Raw genomic sequence first — 15,654 nt, 5'->3', positions numbered from 1 at the left:
GAAAGAACAAAAAGAACTTTTGTTTCAAAGAAGCTAAGAACAACTAATTAAACTGTTATTGTTTAGGCGCACTGAAATCCACAAATGCAAATTTTTGCAGCTGTCAAACTGGGCTGTTATCAACATGGCAAAATTTTTGACGTGCACATAAACTAGAAATGCTTGCGACTTTTCGACAGGAGGCCTTATTTATGTTTTCCTTTGCTTTTCCACCAGGTGTCACTCTGCCAACTTGAACGGTTTGTACTATAAAGGCCCCTATACTGCACAGACGGACAACGGGATTGTTTGGTACAGTTGGCGCGGGTGGTGGTATTCTCTGAAATCCGTTGTCATGAAGGTCAGACCAGCAGACTTTGAACCAAATATTGTTTAAGTATTTTATTAAGACGATTTATCTAGTTAATCTTCTAGCAAATAAATCCAAATCAAAACAGATGGGCAGATTTTTGCTTCTCAGGGCAGATTTTTGCTTCTTATCTATGCAGATATAAATCTGGAATAATTCCTCTGCAACCAGTAGTTTTATGAGATGTAAACGAGAAGACAATCTGGCTTATGAATCTGGAGATACAAATACTAGTGCTAGTATGTGTACAGGATATTTTTAAAAAGGCAGGTGTTCACCTAGGAATAAGGACATCTTTGTCAACATGGAGAATTTTTGGCTTCTGCAGCAACTACAAATCCTTTCACCTTTTAAAAACCAGTATTGTCACTGTGTTGTCTCAAAAATGCAAATGAATTGTACGTATTACAACCAAAAAACTATTTAAATACAAGCATAGGGCTGGTTTACTCAGTGGATGGAACATATGTTCTTTGGAACGATTCAGAGCTTTAGAAGTGAGTTGCCTGTAAATTCCTCTGATTTATTTGCATGTGCTGTGTACATAGCATACATAAAAAGTATAAAGAATGAGGCAGGGAACTGAAGGAGCAGAAGGGATGCCACCAGGCTAGAATCAATTGAATCCAGCATACAGAAGTGGATTGTCTGTTGTTGCTGAAGCATTTCTAGGGCTGGTCACATCATTTCAATCTAACATTCTGATGGTCAGTAATTACGTCTTTCTTCTTCTTGGTAACCATTATGCCTTTCTTTTTTTTGGTAACATTTGGTAACAAAACCTGGGCTTTTATGTATTGACGTTTGGAGTTTACCAAAAGGCTAAATAACAAAAGCTGCAACTAACTTTAATGTGAGCTATGCTTTGAACATAGACTATCATACTGCATGAGTAGATGGACGTGTATGTCATGTGCTTTAGAGGTTCTTAGTGCTTGACTCATAAATCTTTACTTTCTTTATGTATCTGTTAGTCTCCACAAGTCTCCAACTTTGAATGCCCTGCTCAGTCACTTCAATATGGTTCTGCTTCTAAGCCAATTATCTTCTTTTCCTATGTCCTTGCCTTGGCTCTCTTGGCTTTCCCCCTTCTCAAGCTGCAGACGTACAAGAAAAATCATACCAGAGACTCTGCTTACCCCTGGCTTTTGTGCCTAGCACCACAATAGACTCTAATAGCCAGTAATAACAAGAATCACTGATTAGTGCTTGCTGCCATGGAGAAGACAGGAACACTCTCTAGAAAGCTATCTGATGAAATGTAATCCATTTCTGCTGAGCAGATGCAAATGAAGACTTTTAAAAAACATGTGGATCTGAGACAAACTTGGACGCTTCTATTTGCCCACTTTCCTAAAATGATTTTGCTTTCGTGGTTGGACTGCCAGTCTCTCTTCCTCTGTCCAAATACAGTTTTTGAACCTGGCAGTTGGTTTCAGTCAAGCTTAACATAATTGAAACAAGCTTTTGGCAATCTATCAGTCGTTTTATAACTACATTGATATGAATACAGGTCAGCTCAATGATAACTCCCTGCATGGCCATTTTTTCTTCCATTTCCATCCTCCAAAACCAAAAGTTTGGCAAGAATCCTTGAAAGAATTGCATGGGGTAAGGAGGAAGGATGTGTAGAATAACTGGGTAAAAAAAACATATGAAACAATCTCACTCAATAAGACATATCAGATTACACCTAAACAAAAAAAAAAAAAAAAGAATTAAGTAGAGAAAACATGGGGTTCAGGTAGCTAAAAGAGCCTTATGTAAAAAAGGTGCTGATAAAAATCTGCAGTATAGAGGTTTTGAGGTCTGTGCTTTTTGTGGTAATAGCAGGTAATCTAGATAATCTAATCTTTTTTATGTTGTATCAATAGATGTGCTGCTAGAGATTTTTAGCCTTTAGCACACCCCTGCACCCCTGCATAAGAGGACAGATGGATAGCTCTACAGCTGCTTATGTGGAACCTTGTTTAATCAGCTAAACCAAATTAAATTCTGTGTCTGACAGGAAGGCGTACCAGCATATCAGTGTGTATGTATATATGTACAGAGCTATATATATATATAAAAATATTCAGCATTCAACATTAAAACAGAACATCCGATATATATTTTCATCCAATTTTATTACAGAACTTAAATGGGTTCCTGTGTAACTCTTTGAGCAAGTCTGTACGTATGGGCCATTAATAATACGATGGAAGTTTTGGAATAGTTTAAAAAGATGTTTTAAGTACAGTATTTCCCATAATGATTTTCAAATTCTTTTGCTACTCTAAGAGGAGAAGGATTTAATTCTTTGCAAAACCATGGATGACATTATGTAGAAATTGTAAAAACACCCTTAGTTTTTCACAGGAAAATGAAAAAATTAGCTCATGTATTTGGAGAGTATCAAGACAGATCATATTCCACATAATTTAAATAAAAGACACGGAGGATTTAAGTACAGCAAAGTTGGATCTCTAGCACACAAAAAAGACTCTTAGCACGTACAGATTGTGCTCATAAAATCTGCAGTAGTTTTTTTGTTCGCCGCAGCATAAATCCATCTTCTTTTCTTATGAGAACGCCAATGAAATCTTTCAGCTGAGTTAGGGTGCTTTTGTCATATTCTGATGTAAAATTTGACACCCTTTCTCTATTGGATATCATAAAATGAAGGAGGATCAAATCTTTCTTTGTACATCTTACAATGCATTTATGTGTTTATTTGGACTGAATGGTTTTCAGAACAAGGACTTGGATATCCTCGCTGTCTGAAAGCCATCTACCATACTGCTAGCAATACGAAAATACAGTATTTAATTCCCACCATCTTTCTACGGCCTTTCTTTGTGCAATAAATCTTTTTGTCCACATGAAAACATGTGAAAGTGTTTGAATTCAAAATGGTCATATAAGCATTCTCAAACAAACAAACTATTTTCAAAAGGCAAGTTTCAATAGCTACTAGACAAGAGAGTACAGCTTGGAAGAGAATTCTTTTCCCTGCCTGTTTGTATTAATTTATTTCCTCAGCAGGTATAAACATGTTCTAAGGTACTCTTTATTCTTACAACATAGCAGAACAAAGGCCAGTTTATTTGTTCAGGCATTAGAGAGAACAACATAATAACTCCCAAATAGCTGAAAATGAATACATACCATTTGATACAAATCATATAACCCAACAGAGGAAGAATAAGAATCAAGGGAATAACAAGGAAAATGTTTTGTCAGTCATGATTTGATAAAGAATATAATGATAGCCACCAGCAACATGTAATCAAAAATGCCTCTTCTTGTAATAGTTGTTCAAGGGAAACACCTCTTTATTTTCAGTTGTGTATTTCTGTTTTCTTCCATTTGCTAAACATTTTGGAGATTAAAATAACGGAAACTACAAATCCAGGTGAATTAAATGAGCAGTAAAAGAGCCTTATATGCTATGACATTTGTTTTCCCTACAATGCCTAGTATGTGTTGACAGAGCTAATGTACTGCAATCTGGCCTACTGCTTCCCAGTGGAGACTCTTCAGCTCTGCTGCCCGGATAGAGCCTACCGCTCCCCACCATTCCCAAAACTGTTACTCCTGAAACCAGTTCTTGAACCCCTTTTGTAAGGATAACATTTTGTTCTGTCAAAGCTACTTCTCCTTGCTGTTAGCCAAAAAGTATAACCAGAAAGGCAAACCGAACCACAGCTTGCCAGATCCTGTCATTTGCCTTTACTTTACTCCTCATTAGCTCAAAAAGAATGAAAATGAAGCTTTTCTTCAGTAGTAGGTTCTCTTTGGCAGTTGTAAAAGAGATACAAGAGCAGAAAAAGCATCCAGGGAAGTATTCTTTATCTAAATTTTCAAAAATTTCCACTTATTTCTGTCTTGTTTTTTTAAAATTGTCTATTAAGAGGTCAACTTAGGAAGCAAAAAGCAGAGCTATTCAAAACCAGGAGGCACTTTGAAATGAATATGAGCATATGCTTGCTGTTTTCTCAGAGTAGATCTGAGAATTGGGAAACCGGCAAGGTTTCAAGCATTCAGCCAAGATCCGTATGCAATATATGCTCAGAGGCAGAAAAGTTACAATTTTCTGTTAGTTAATGTGTTTGTTCAAATAGAATGTAAAACTTCAGTGATAGTGTCTCTTTGATGCTTAATTAGTTTTTTGCTGAATACATAGTGTTCATCCAAAAATCATCTCTTCCAAGTACCTGAGGGCTATCTTAACCTTTGTTTAGTGCAGGAGGAAACCCAGGCTGTCATTGCTACATCTTCAGTTAACTAAGACCGTTCCTCTTAATCCTAACCTAATGCTAAATAGATTGCATCAGAATCATCATGTTGATATCCAAACATTGGTTAAACAACACTGGGGCCAAATTCATATGTTTGTTTGCTTGCAGAAGAACCAAAATATGGCCTTTGCAAAAAAACCCCTTGTGGCTCACTTTTTTCCATGCTTCCTCAGCAGCCCATAAATACCAGCGTATGAATTTCTTTTATCTGTCTCCTATAGATTCTAAGCTTCCTTCCTTTCTTCATTTCTTCCCTTCTTAATGACAGTCACATCTTTAATCTGGCCCAGTCACGGTTTGCCTTCCTGTGAACGCCTGGCTTAAGGAACCCAGGTAGCTCTGAGGTTCTGTAGGAGCTGAGCAAAGGCTCTAGCAGCTAAATTGTGTGCTTAAGGCATCTAAAATGGCAGTTGGGTCTCTAAATCTGTTGTAAGAGTCAGTGTCCAACCTAGTTTATAAACAGATCAGGTTGAATTATTTAATGAATGTTTCACCCAACACTATGGACAGGAAGTTAAGCAGATTCCTCTTAAAAGTATATGATTCTCACAAATAATTACCTGAATTTCAATGCATCCAGTTTTGTTGTCCTCGCAAAAGATCCCCAATAATTTTCAATCCATGGTGTCCCATGTAATTGCAAAATTATGTTGCCACAGGAGCCACTGGGCTGGCACTGTCTGCAACATGATAGTTCATATTAAATTAGCTAAACACAGACAAGTGACATATGAGCAGAAAGGCTTTTATGTTAGTGATATACTGCACTAGATGGTGCTCTGCACATGTATTTTCTTAGGCACTACCACATTTGTAAACTAGTGCAAACATTTCTCCTGATTAAGTTAATTATAGAATGATAGAAAACAAGTAGAAAATGTTTAAGTGAATTTAGTCCTTCACTCACTTTTGAAATCATACAGGAGTTCCTAAGGTTACCTAAACCCTATGGAAATTCACAGCATCTAATTATCTTGAGGTATGGCACATTTAGGCAGTCAAATTGTGATCTCTTTAATTTAAGAAGCCTTGCATTACAACAGCGCTTTGTGTCTTCTGCTGATTTAGCAAACAGAAACAAAACTGTGCAAATTCCAAACGCTACCTGAACCAACATATCTGCCCTACTGTATTTGTGCTATGATTCCTCTACTGCTCTTCCCTGATGTGATCTATTTTTCACATCTTAGCTATGCTGAAATTCAAGGGAACTTTACTGGAGTGAGGCCAATCTTTATATCATTACACAAATAATAAAGTATATAAATGTTTCTCGTGATCAGGAAACTGAGATTTTGTGAACACTTGTGGCAGCAGCAAGATGAAATAAATGCCTGCGCCATAGTGAATTCACTGCAGGGAGAGCAGGAAATCCATCTCCTGCTGAGATGCCATACACCCATCTGGGAAAAGCACCCTCCCTGAAATCGGTGGGTTGTTCACGTGGTCCTCAGCAAATGTAAAATTCATGCTGCATGTAGTTGCTAGAAAGCCTTGCAAGTCTCACTCTATAGGCTAGTACCTAAGTTTGTATTATTAACACTTGCAAGATGTGCAAACATTTTATCTTGTGAGGAAGGTGATTTTAAAGATTATAATGCATCACCTGTTTTCTTATTATCTAATAACTTTGAATGACTCATTTTAAACATCCCATGGAAGTTTTTGAAATAATGCTAATTCAAATTGTTCCAGTCTTCTGTCACTGAATCCTCTCTACCTCTGTTAGGCAGCATGCTTAATTAAAGATCTCAGCACAGTTCTCATCTATTGCTCTTATTGACTCTTCCTAACAAGTAGCTTAACAGCTTCTGCGATGGTTCCCCAACCCCTTTGACTTACTACAGAAAAAAAACAAAACAGAAAAATCACACCCATCTGGAAGAACACGAGTCACTCAATCTAAAATTTCTAAGCAAAAAGTTCTAGAGTATTGAAGGAAGGGAAGGGCTTCCTTTTTATGTTTATACAACCCCCCAAAAAAAGTCATTAATAACACAACTTGAAAAAAAGTCATTAATAGTTGCAATCCATGACAATAACTTTAAATTCTACTTTATATTTCTCTTTAACTCCCCAACATTAAACTAAGGCAGTTGAGCCTCTAAACCCGGCATAAAAGTTTTATATATAAGATGCTAGTTTTATACATAAGGATACCTTCCCAGGTATGTAATTCTCAAATTTTTTTTGTCTATCCAGGAAAGAATGAACAAAATTAATCTCATGCAAATCAACTGAGTCCAGTAGTTACACTGGCGATAAATTAGGCCTGTCATCTGCTCCTCAAGCAAGTCATTTACATTGTGTCCCAAATAAAACACAGCTTTAACAACAAATCCTTTCTATTATTTGACTTTCTCATTAAAAAGGTATCAGCCGTATTCATAACATAGCATTCTATAGGGAGCGTAGCCCTGTTAAGTCTGTATGTGCTCTGTAATTCATCATATACTCACCATTGACAACCTTCTCCCGTGTTACCAGAACAACAAAAATATCTGTGCTTATGTCCAGCTAGAGCTGGAAAGAGCTAGAGCTAGAAAGCAAGGAAGAGATTGTCCATGATGTCTCAGGCTTACTTGTTGATGCACGGGATAACAGGCTATACATTCTCTATAGAGGTTTCATAATGGCTCTGCCATTTGTACGCTAATTAACCCTCAAAATCAAAATTCAAGAGAAATTAAGACATCTTGCAGCTTTTTAAAGAACACCATGACTAAAGATGAGGAAATAGCATCAGGGTGTCTAACATAGGAAGAGTTCCTGACAGAAATAATAATGTTATCAAATTCACTTTGGAGGTCTTCTGGTACATCACAAAGTGACTGTAGGGCAAATACAGACTTCCTTAGAGAACAGCACTACCATAATGATTTCAGCAGGTGAAATATAATTTATATGGGTATTTACCTTTGTTTCTTACTTGATGGGCAGTCATCTAAGACAGCTTTAAAAAAATACTGAACTCTGTATCATAGACTTTGCTCATGAAAACTCTTACCAGAGAATGCAAAAGACTACCTGTTTCACAAGGAAACATGCCGTATTATGGTGCTTTATAATATCAGTGAGGATACAGATATTTTTGAAGAACGCAGTGGAAGCTGATGCCTGGCAGCTGCCTTGTCTCTGTTATTCACCTCCTTGGTTTTTGTTGGGTTCTTTTACCTATGGTATCTATTTTCAGTTGAATACTGCTGGAACCAAAAATGTAAAATGAGATTCGAGAGAAGTCAGCTGCTAATAAAAGGTTCCTCTGTCCTTTCTTGCTGACCCACTAATTTAAATGCAAGAACTCTGATGTGATACCAGAGAAAGCCTTCATTGGGGTGTATTTATGCTTACTCATTAAGAACAAAAGTTTCAGCAGGCTGCTTCTTGGAAATGTTGTGACATAAACCTTCAGCTACAAATATGTTTCTTCAATTATTTGCTAAAAATAAGTATTTTAAGCAAAGCCTATCTTATTTTCTGAAAGAAGGAAGTCCTGCAGTACTGTTTATTTCCCTGCCTATTTTACCAGCAAGGAGTCCAGACATAGCCGGAAGAGAACGAGTGACCAAAATTAAAATCCCTTCTTTGGGGCATACAGATTTTGAAAGGCAGGGAAAACCTGGAACCCTTCTGACTCATGGATCTCATTTTCTTAATATGAAGAAGAATAAAACCCAAATCTATGCATTTTCAGTTTAAGAGGAGAAACCTAGAATTCCTAGAAGCAAGAGTGAGAATGAATGTTTTCCTCCATCATCTCTGATTTTCTCTGTATCTTGTAGCAAGTCACTGAACTCCTTGATACTTTCTTCATGTGTGAGAGAAATATGCTTTAAACATTTCAGTCTGGAGAAAAGAAGGCTCCAAGAAGACCTTATAGTGGCCTACCAGTATCTTAAGGGGGCCTACAAGAAAGCTGGGGAGGGACTTTTTAGGCTGTCGGGTAATGGTAGGACTAGAGGGAATGGATTAAAACTAGACATGGGTCGATTCAGATTGGACGTTAGGAAGAAGTTCTTCACCATGAGGGTGGTGAGACACTGGAACAGGTTGCCCAGAGAAGCTGTGCCTGCCCCATCCCTGGAAGTTTTTAAGGCCAGGCTGGATGGGGCTCTGAGCAACCTGGTCTGGTGGGAGGTGTCCTTGCCCATGGCAGGGGGTTTGGAACTAGATGGTCTTTAAGGTCCCTTCCAACCCTAACAATTCTATGGTTCTATGATTTAAAGAGAGCGTCTGTTCCTTTATTGGCCAGTCCAGCATAAACACCACAACACCATTTTACAGAGCACTTTGAAACCTCCTCAGGAAACATGCAATTCAAGGACTACTTTTTATTCTATTACTAGCCTGGGCTACTAGTTTTGTCTGATCCCTGTCTATAATTGGGAATCATCAGGTTTTGGATAAAACCTTACCAGCAGCAGTTCCTAAACTTTATACAACTTAGGGAGAGAGGTTAAGGCTTTTGTGCACTGTCTGCACGCTGGTTTAAGGTAGCAGAATAGCTCAATTTCAGAAGCAATTTCCACAGTGGTGAACTCGGTCTCTGGGAGAGGTGTACCAGGCAAGTATTTCAGGGTGTATTTAAAATGCCCAGAGTTCTCCCTGAAAGACTACCTTTGCTAGCTTACATCCAAGCTGTGTATTTAAAGGAAATAAGTGCTGACTATAGCAGAAGGCTCCACTATACTTAGCCTTTATTGTCTTCAGTTTCTAGACTGGCATGATTAATTAAGGAAGTCTGCATCTTCAACTTCCACAGACACAGCAGCGCTGAGGAGCAGGAAGTAATCAGCTCTAGTTGGCACCACCATCCATTATATCAATATTCATAGAGACAGGATCAGTAACTCTTAATAAGACCACTGCCTGTTATAGCCATTTTAAACACACTGCAAGCTGCTCATCATAAAAGGCAAATGAAATCCAGAAGTACAAGTCAATGTGCATAGTATGGTATTTCAGTCAGTTTTCTGTGATACATATGGAGTAGGGAAAAAAAGTCAGGCATACAAGGATTCTTTGGAGAATTCTAGTAATACATAGGGACTTAGAAAATGCTCTTTGTTACTACAGTTTGCTTTTCCGACTGTGGAAAATTATAAAAACTGACAAACACCCACTAATAGGAGACTGAGCAAGAGATTGTGGTTAAGGAGGGCGCCATGTGGGACAGCAGGGATGAGTACTCTTCCGCTGCACATTCCAGCTCTGACTCAGAAGCTGGTCACAATAGAAAACATACATGTTTTTATAGTCCCTTGTGCAAATAAACTGACTTCTGCCTTCAAAAGACTCCAACATTGCATCTTGGTGGCTTATCTACATGCTATCCTTAAGTTCAGCTAAGAGACATCAAGTAGCTAGCAATGTAGAAACTAACATGTTCATTCCTACTCCAGTTTAACTTTTCCTCCTACTATCCAGGACTACTGGCCTATCAGAAAAAGGAATCAAAGTGAAAACAAAGAAAGAAATATGTTGCCCAGACAATGTGAATGTTAATGATTTTGTAACTTTATATGTTTGGCTTTTTCTTTTTGTTACAGTTCATTATACTTTCAATTAATGCTTAAGACTGCACAATAGCCAAAAAAACACATCTGAAATGTTAATTCAAAATGTATCTGGCTTATTAATAACTTCATTTGTTTATAATGTCTTTACGGTATGAAATATAAACAACACATAATTTCATAGATAAATCCTACTGCATCCTAGATGAAGAGTGCTGTAAACATATAATACATGCATAACCTTTCTCGTTTACAGCAATTTTCCAACAAAATAATGTTGTTCTTATTTCAGATGCACCTGTTTCAACAGTAATCTTGTCCAATTTGTAAAATCAACTGGCTTGAACCCTAGACAGGACTAAATTTTCTTATGTAAGGCCTGTCCAGCCATTAAAACTATGCCAAGAACAACAGTCTTCCAGGCTGTAGCATCTAAGTTGTGGGGTTTTCTTCCCTAGCAAAGAATCACAGAATCACAGAAGTGTAGGGTTGGAAGGGACCTCTGGAGATCATCTAGTCCAACCCCCCTTGTCAGAGCAGGGTCACCTAGAGCAGGTTGCACAGGAAAAGGTTCTTTGGTCAGTTAGAACAAGTATTGGAGGGAGCAAAAAAATACATCAGACCCGTTCTAAAGAAAATAAGAATTGGTTCAGACATGAGTTCATGTAAGACCTCTAAGTGATCTAAGCTGCAATGAAAAACATGGACAAAAACACATTAAGTGCAAATAAGAAAATTTTATTTTTTTTCCCATTGGATTATTTTCACTCTAAATTACATATGTTTTTTCTCATCTTCTTCCCTTTCGCTTGTATTACTACCCAGGAGGGAAAAAATCCTAAATTTACATTCATTTTCTTGCTCCCATTGGATGCATACCATTTCTTTTAAATGAGATGCAGAACAGGCTTGTTTTGTGTTCTCTTTACTTGTTTTCCCTCAGTCTCTTATTGTCCATTCAGTAACCTTTCATGCATACAGAGCAGCATTCAGTTTCAATCACCAAATCAAAAGCACATGCTGTCCCTTCATTAACGTTGGAATTCATCTGTCCGTATTAGCGAGGACAGGGAAAAAGAAGAGGAAAGGCTTTCATTCTCTGGTTATCTGACTTTTCACCTTTAGCAGTTCTCTTCTGAGCAAAAGCTACAACACAGCTTCCTCACAGCATTGTTCTGTTCCATCCTTTCTCAGTAAGGCTCAGACAGGGACATCTTGTTGCCACACAGAACTGTTTTCGAGCTTTTCCTCTCTCTGTTTTGTTGGCACAAGTCTCAGTTTGGTACCCACTACCTTTATCACAATTACTCCTATTTCTCAGTTGTTTCTGTCCCATTACATATACCATACCTACGTCTAAATAGGACTATTCCAGCCAGTATGAACATTGGCATAACTTGCAGTATTAAGGTGCTGTGTGTCTAATGCAATACGCATTCACATACATAGGGATCTGAACCTATAGAAAAATGAGAAAAATCCCATTACTGATAGAAGAGGGTCTAAGCAAACAGCAGTGTGCTACACTACATTACATTGTCTTGTGAGCTCAGAAGCACCATCAAGTTAACACCTATTAACAACTTACTATGCATCAGCTGGTCTGCCAAAATTGTCAGCATGTATTACTTTGCATTTGCTATAGGCAAACCATGTGCGAGTTAGCTTAGCCTTCTCTCCTGTCAGAACAAGTCTCATCACCACATATTTGCTGCCGGCTAAGAGCCTGTTCATCCCCATGTCCACGCTTACCACTGTGCAAATGATACTTGCTAAACCCCGCTAACTTAATCTCACATCCCAGCCTCACATCGGGGAGATGCTGCAATAGCGATGCGATTTATTTGTTCCTTAATCACAGAAAAGTCACAGAAGCAAATGATGTTCTGCACCATTTAAACAGATGACCTGCTACAGATAAGAATGGAATTGGTTTAACTTCAGCAAAATTTTATTTCTTCAAAACATTAAGTCTATAGCAAGGCAGTGATGAAACCACTGAAAAGTAGGAAAAGAAACTGGTTGTGTACCCTTTTCTTTGTAGTAGTTTCCCTTAAATAAGTCTAGGTGTCAGTAATTCTTCTGCAGACCCCTGTGTCCTGGTTAACCGCTGCTTATATGGCTGAAGGCAAGCGTATCTTGGAGCTGTTGCAGAGGCGTAGCCCTTAAAGGCTCAGCAGCACTTGTTTCCTGGCAGGAAATACTTTCAAATAGGTCTGTGCAAGCGTCTTCTTGGAATTTTATCTTCACCTTCGTTTCTTTCCCACAGATGGTTCATTGAACAGAAAGACCTTAAGGAGAACTTTTAGAAGAAAAAGTGTTTTCCTTTAAAGAAAAAAAAAAGAAGCAAAGAAACAATCAGTAATAGAAAAAAGAATGTGTGGTGCTGGCTGCTTTTCGTCCTTGAGATGCACTCAAGACTGAAAGTCTCCATTCCCTGTTCAGTGTCTCTAATAGCCAGATTATCTTCCACTCCTTCTCCGACTCATCTGCCAATATCTCATTTGCAGAGCTCCCCCAATTTCTCCTCTAACTTGCTATGGGGTGCCACAGAAATGTGTTGTCAGCCATCCTCTCTTTATTACATCTAATAGTCCCACGTGCAGAGAGATCCAGCTAGCATCTCTAGGCACTTCTTTCACAGGTCTCTTCCTCTCTCTCAACTCTCACCAAATCATTCATCAAGTTAGAGCCCTTTGCTTATTTAAACCTCAGCTCCAGTTCAGCACGACTGAAAAACAGGATTCTCAATTTTCTTTCTGTTCAGTCATTCCTTGACATCTATAGAGACCACTGCTATTCTCTTAGGAAGTGGGCAGGTTTGACTGGAAATCTTCACGTTGTGGCAATATATGAATCTTTCAAACATCTTCTTCACACGATCTGTGATTTAACCTTTCCTAGCAGCCATCCTCCCAGCCAGTATACTTTTTCAAGGTTTATCCATCTCCCTTGCTGTAATATCCCTTCCCCGTTGCCTTGACAAAGGCAATTAAATCCTCAATTGTACTCACATGGATTGAAAATACTCTTTTAAAGATAACTCTGCTGGGTCATCATGTTCACTATACAATCTCCTTTTTTTTTTTCCTGCTAAGAATAGACAAATAGCCATATTTGGTATTTTTGCGTAAATCCGCTTATGTGAAAGTATGTTTGCTTAGGAAACAACATATGCAGAAAATACCAAGGGGTAACAACTGTAGGTACAGAAGAATGAAGTTGTCATTCTCCATATGGCTATGTAAGCTCATTGAAATGACACTAAAGAAGTAAAGGGGAAAAATTAGTCATTTTTTTTTCTAACTAGAAAAAAATAGAAAAATAATTTAAAAAGTCTAGGAGAAGAGTATTGAAATTCTCAATCACTAATACTGGGAAGTAAAAAAAAACCCTATCTAGATTTTTTGAAATATTAATAGGAATACAACAGTTAAACTGATAACTCCATAGAAGATGAAACTTAATGTTTTCCTTATTTCTTTATTTACTATAGGAAAATGCTTCCAAAAATTACTGAACAGAGTTGTTCTTATGAATTGTGCTAGAAACCAGGAGCCAATTCTTCAATGTGCATAAAGAATAATGGAAGGAATAAATAATTAATAATGCATACAATGTAGGGGTTTATCTAACAGATAATGGCCCACGAAAGGAAGTGTTTTATTACATTAGGGAATCAAGTGAACTATAATTAGTATAATGGTTAAAGCATTAAGAGTATTTTCCAGTTCTCTACCAGTGCTGCTTATAAATAGAGGACTGAATCTTGTTTTAGTGAAAAGCATATGAAAAAAAAGTATTTACTGAAGGGATTAATTTAGCCCAGAGATCTGTGATCTGTTCACCAATACTTTTTGTGGGGATACCTACAGTCTGTCTGACCTCTTCTCTGAACTGTGGAGGAGAAATACCAAGGATTCTTAGAATGATTTTACTTGTAGCCATTACAGGTAAAATCACCACTAAAATTACAGGATCGAGCCCAAATTACCATCCAAAGACATTTTCAACATTTTCAGCAGGACGACTCCTAATGATTTTCTCTAGCATACATCATCAGTATGTTGTCAAAGCAGGAAGTATATAATTTTATTCAAACAGGCCTCGGGCAGAGAGGAAGTCTTATGAATGTGAAGTGTGTGGTAACAAAAATTAAAGAATATTCATTAGTAATTGAGCCTCAGAAGATAATGAAGACTTTCAACTGTGGTGCTATACTTTTCTTCAACCAAAATTGGCACTGGCCTCCAGAAAGGTTTGCTTTATATTACACAGTACTTTAAATGTAGCCTGCATAAGCAAACAAAGGGAAACAGTATTTACCACTTGCCAAAGAAATTAAATGCAGTTATTGACAGGCATTACATGTCTCCACTGGCCCTCTCCCCACCTCAAAAAGAAAAAATAATCACAACAGAGTACATTAACCTCCAGCCTGCTGGAATTCTATCTGACAGAAGTCAGCTTCATGATGCCGAGAATTACCCGTGAACATGCTGCTGTGTAACACAAACAAATTCGCAACGTGGTGTTTTCCCAAATACAGCCAAGATAAGAGTTATCACAGACTATAAATCCACCACAGGCCAAGCTGTTGCAGTGGGAAGAGCTGTAACCCCCAAGTTCTGGCACCAGTTTCCCAGCCAGGAGCCCCCAGCTCTGGGCCAGGTGCCCCACCACACCAGAAGCGTCGGTACCTTGGACCACAATCATTAACAGCCAGCGTGAGAAGCACCTGAGTTGCCAACACTGCAACTACAACTTTCTCGGCATCTAAAGCATTTAATTCTTGAGTTATGCTGGAGCAGCGTCTGCGCTTAGGCTTTGGCATCTTTCAAAAGCATGACAGGAGGAAGGAGAGGTCCTCTCAGCAGCTAAACAGGTAGAGCTTAGACCTGGAGAGTCTTGAGGACAACTGTGAATCCCTACCTGGCGCTTCCCAGGAGATTCCCTTCGTCACCAGGCCAAAGGCTAGCTGGGAGGATGCCTTTCATTGTGCCTGCTGAGAGGCTGTTATTCTGAACAAACTAATTCCCATTCATTGGGCCAGGGAAGCAAGGCATCACTTTGCAACGCAACAATTAAGGTACCTAGCTGGGAGCGGGGAAATTTGAATCTCAATCCCTGTTACAAGACTGCTTTTCTAGCCAATTACCATATAATATTAAAGTACACGAGCAACCAGTAAGAGTCAGGAGCAGAAACCCAGTGAGTTCCCTAATAACCTATTCAAACCCATCCATTACCCTGGATACCAACAGGACACAGACTTGGCCATCCTGTGCTGCTGCATTTTTTCCTCCTATTGATACTCAAGTTACCTGGTACTATTTCCAATTATTTGCACCTGCTGCAATCATATCTATTATTAAAGACAGACATACACCCATCTCAGGCTAGTTTTTCTTTCCAGCCCCTTCAGAAGCATTTGTGGAGCCTACTCCTGACTAACTCCTGTTGACAAGACATGAGGAAAGAATATAAAAAATTGTCTGTTACTCCATTT

At 38.3% G+C, this 15,654-nt stretch overlaps 1 protein-coding gene across 5 annotated transcripts in view; it reads left to right on the top strand.

Annotated features, from left to right (window-relative positions):
* The window catches only part of FGL1 (fibrinogen like 1), a 74,322-nt gene that overhangs the window by 21,394 nt on the left and 37,274 nt on the right, over positions 1-15,654 (top strand). For 3 of the 5 annotated variants that reach the window (XM_074588188.1, XM_074588189.1, XM_074588191.1), the window contains one exon: positions 217-3,216. In XM_074588188.1, coding sequence (XP_074444289.1) covers positions 217-376 — 160 coding nt within the window. In that variant the 3' untranslated portion in view covers positions 377-3,216. Of the gene's footprint in view, positions 1-216; positions 3,217-12,414; positions 15,537-15,654 lie in introns of those variants that run through there. The other 2 variants (XM_074588192.1, XM_074588193.1) reach the window with 2 other exon arrangements.

Source organism: Larus michahellis, chromosome 5, assembly GCF_964199755.1.
Source record: "Larus michahellis chromosome 5, bLarMic1.1, whole genome shotgun sequence".
Classification (NCBI taxonomy): Eukaryota; Metazoa; Chordata; class Aves; order Charadriiformes; family Laridae; genus Larus; species Larus michahellis.
The sequence above is the reverse complement of the archived record's forward strand: the minus strand, read 5'-3'. Positions and strand labels throughout refer to the sequence as shown.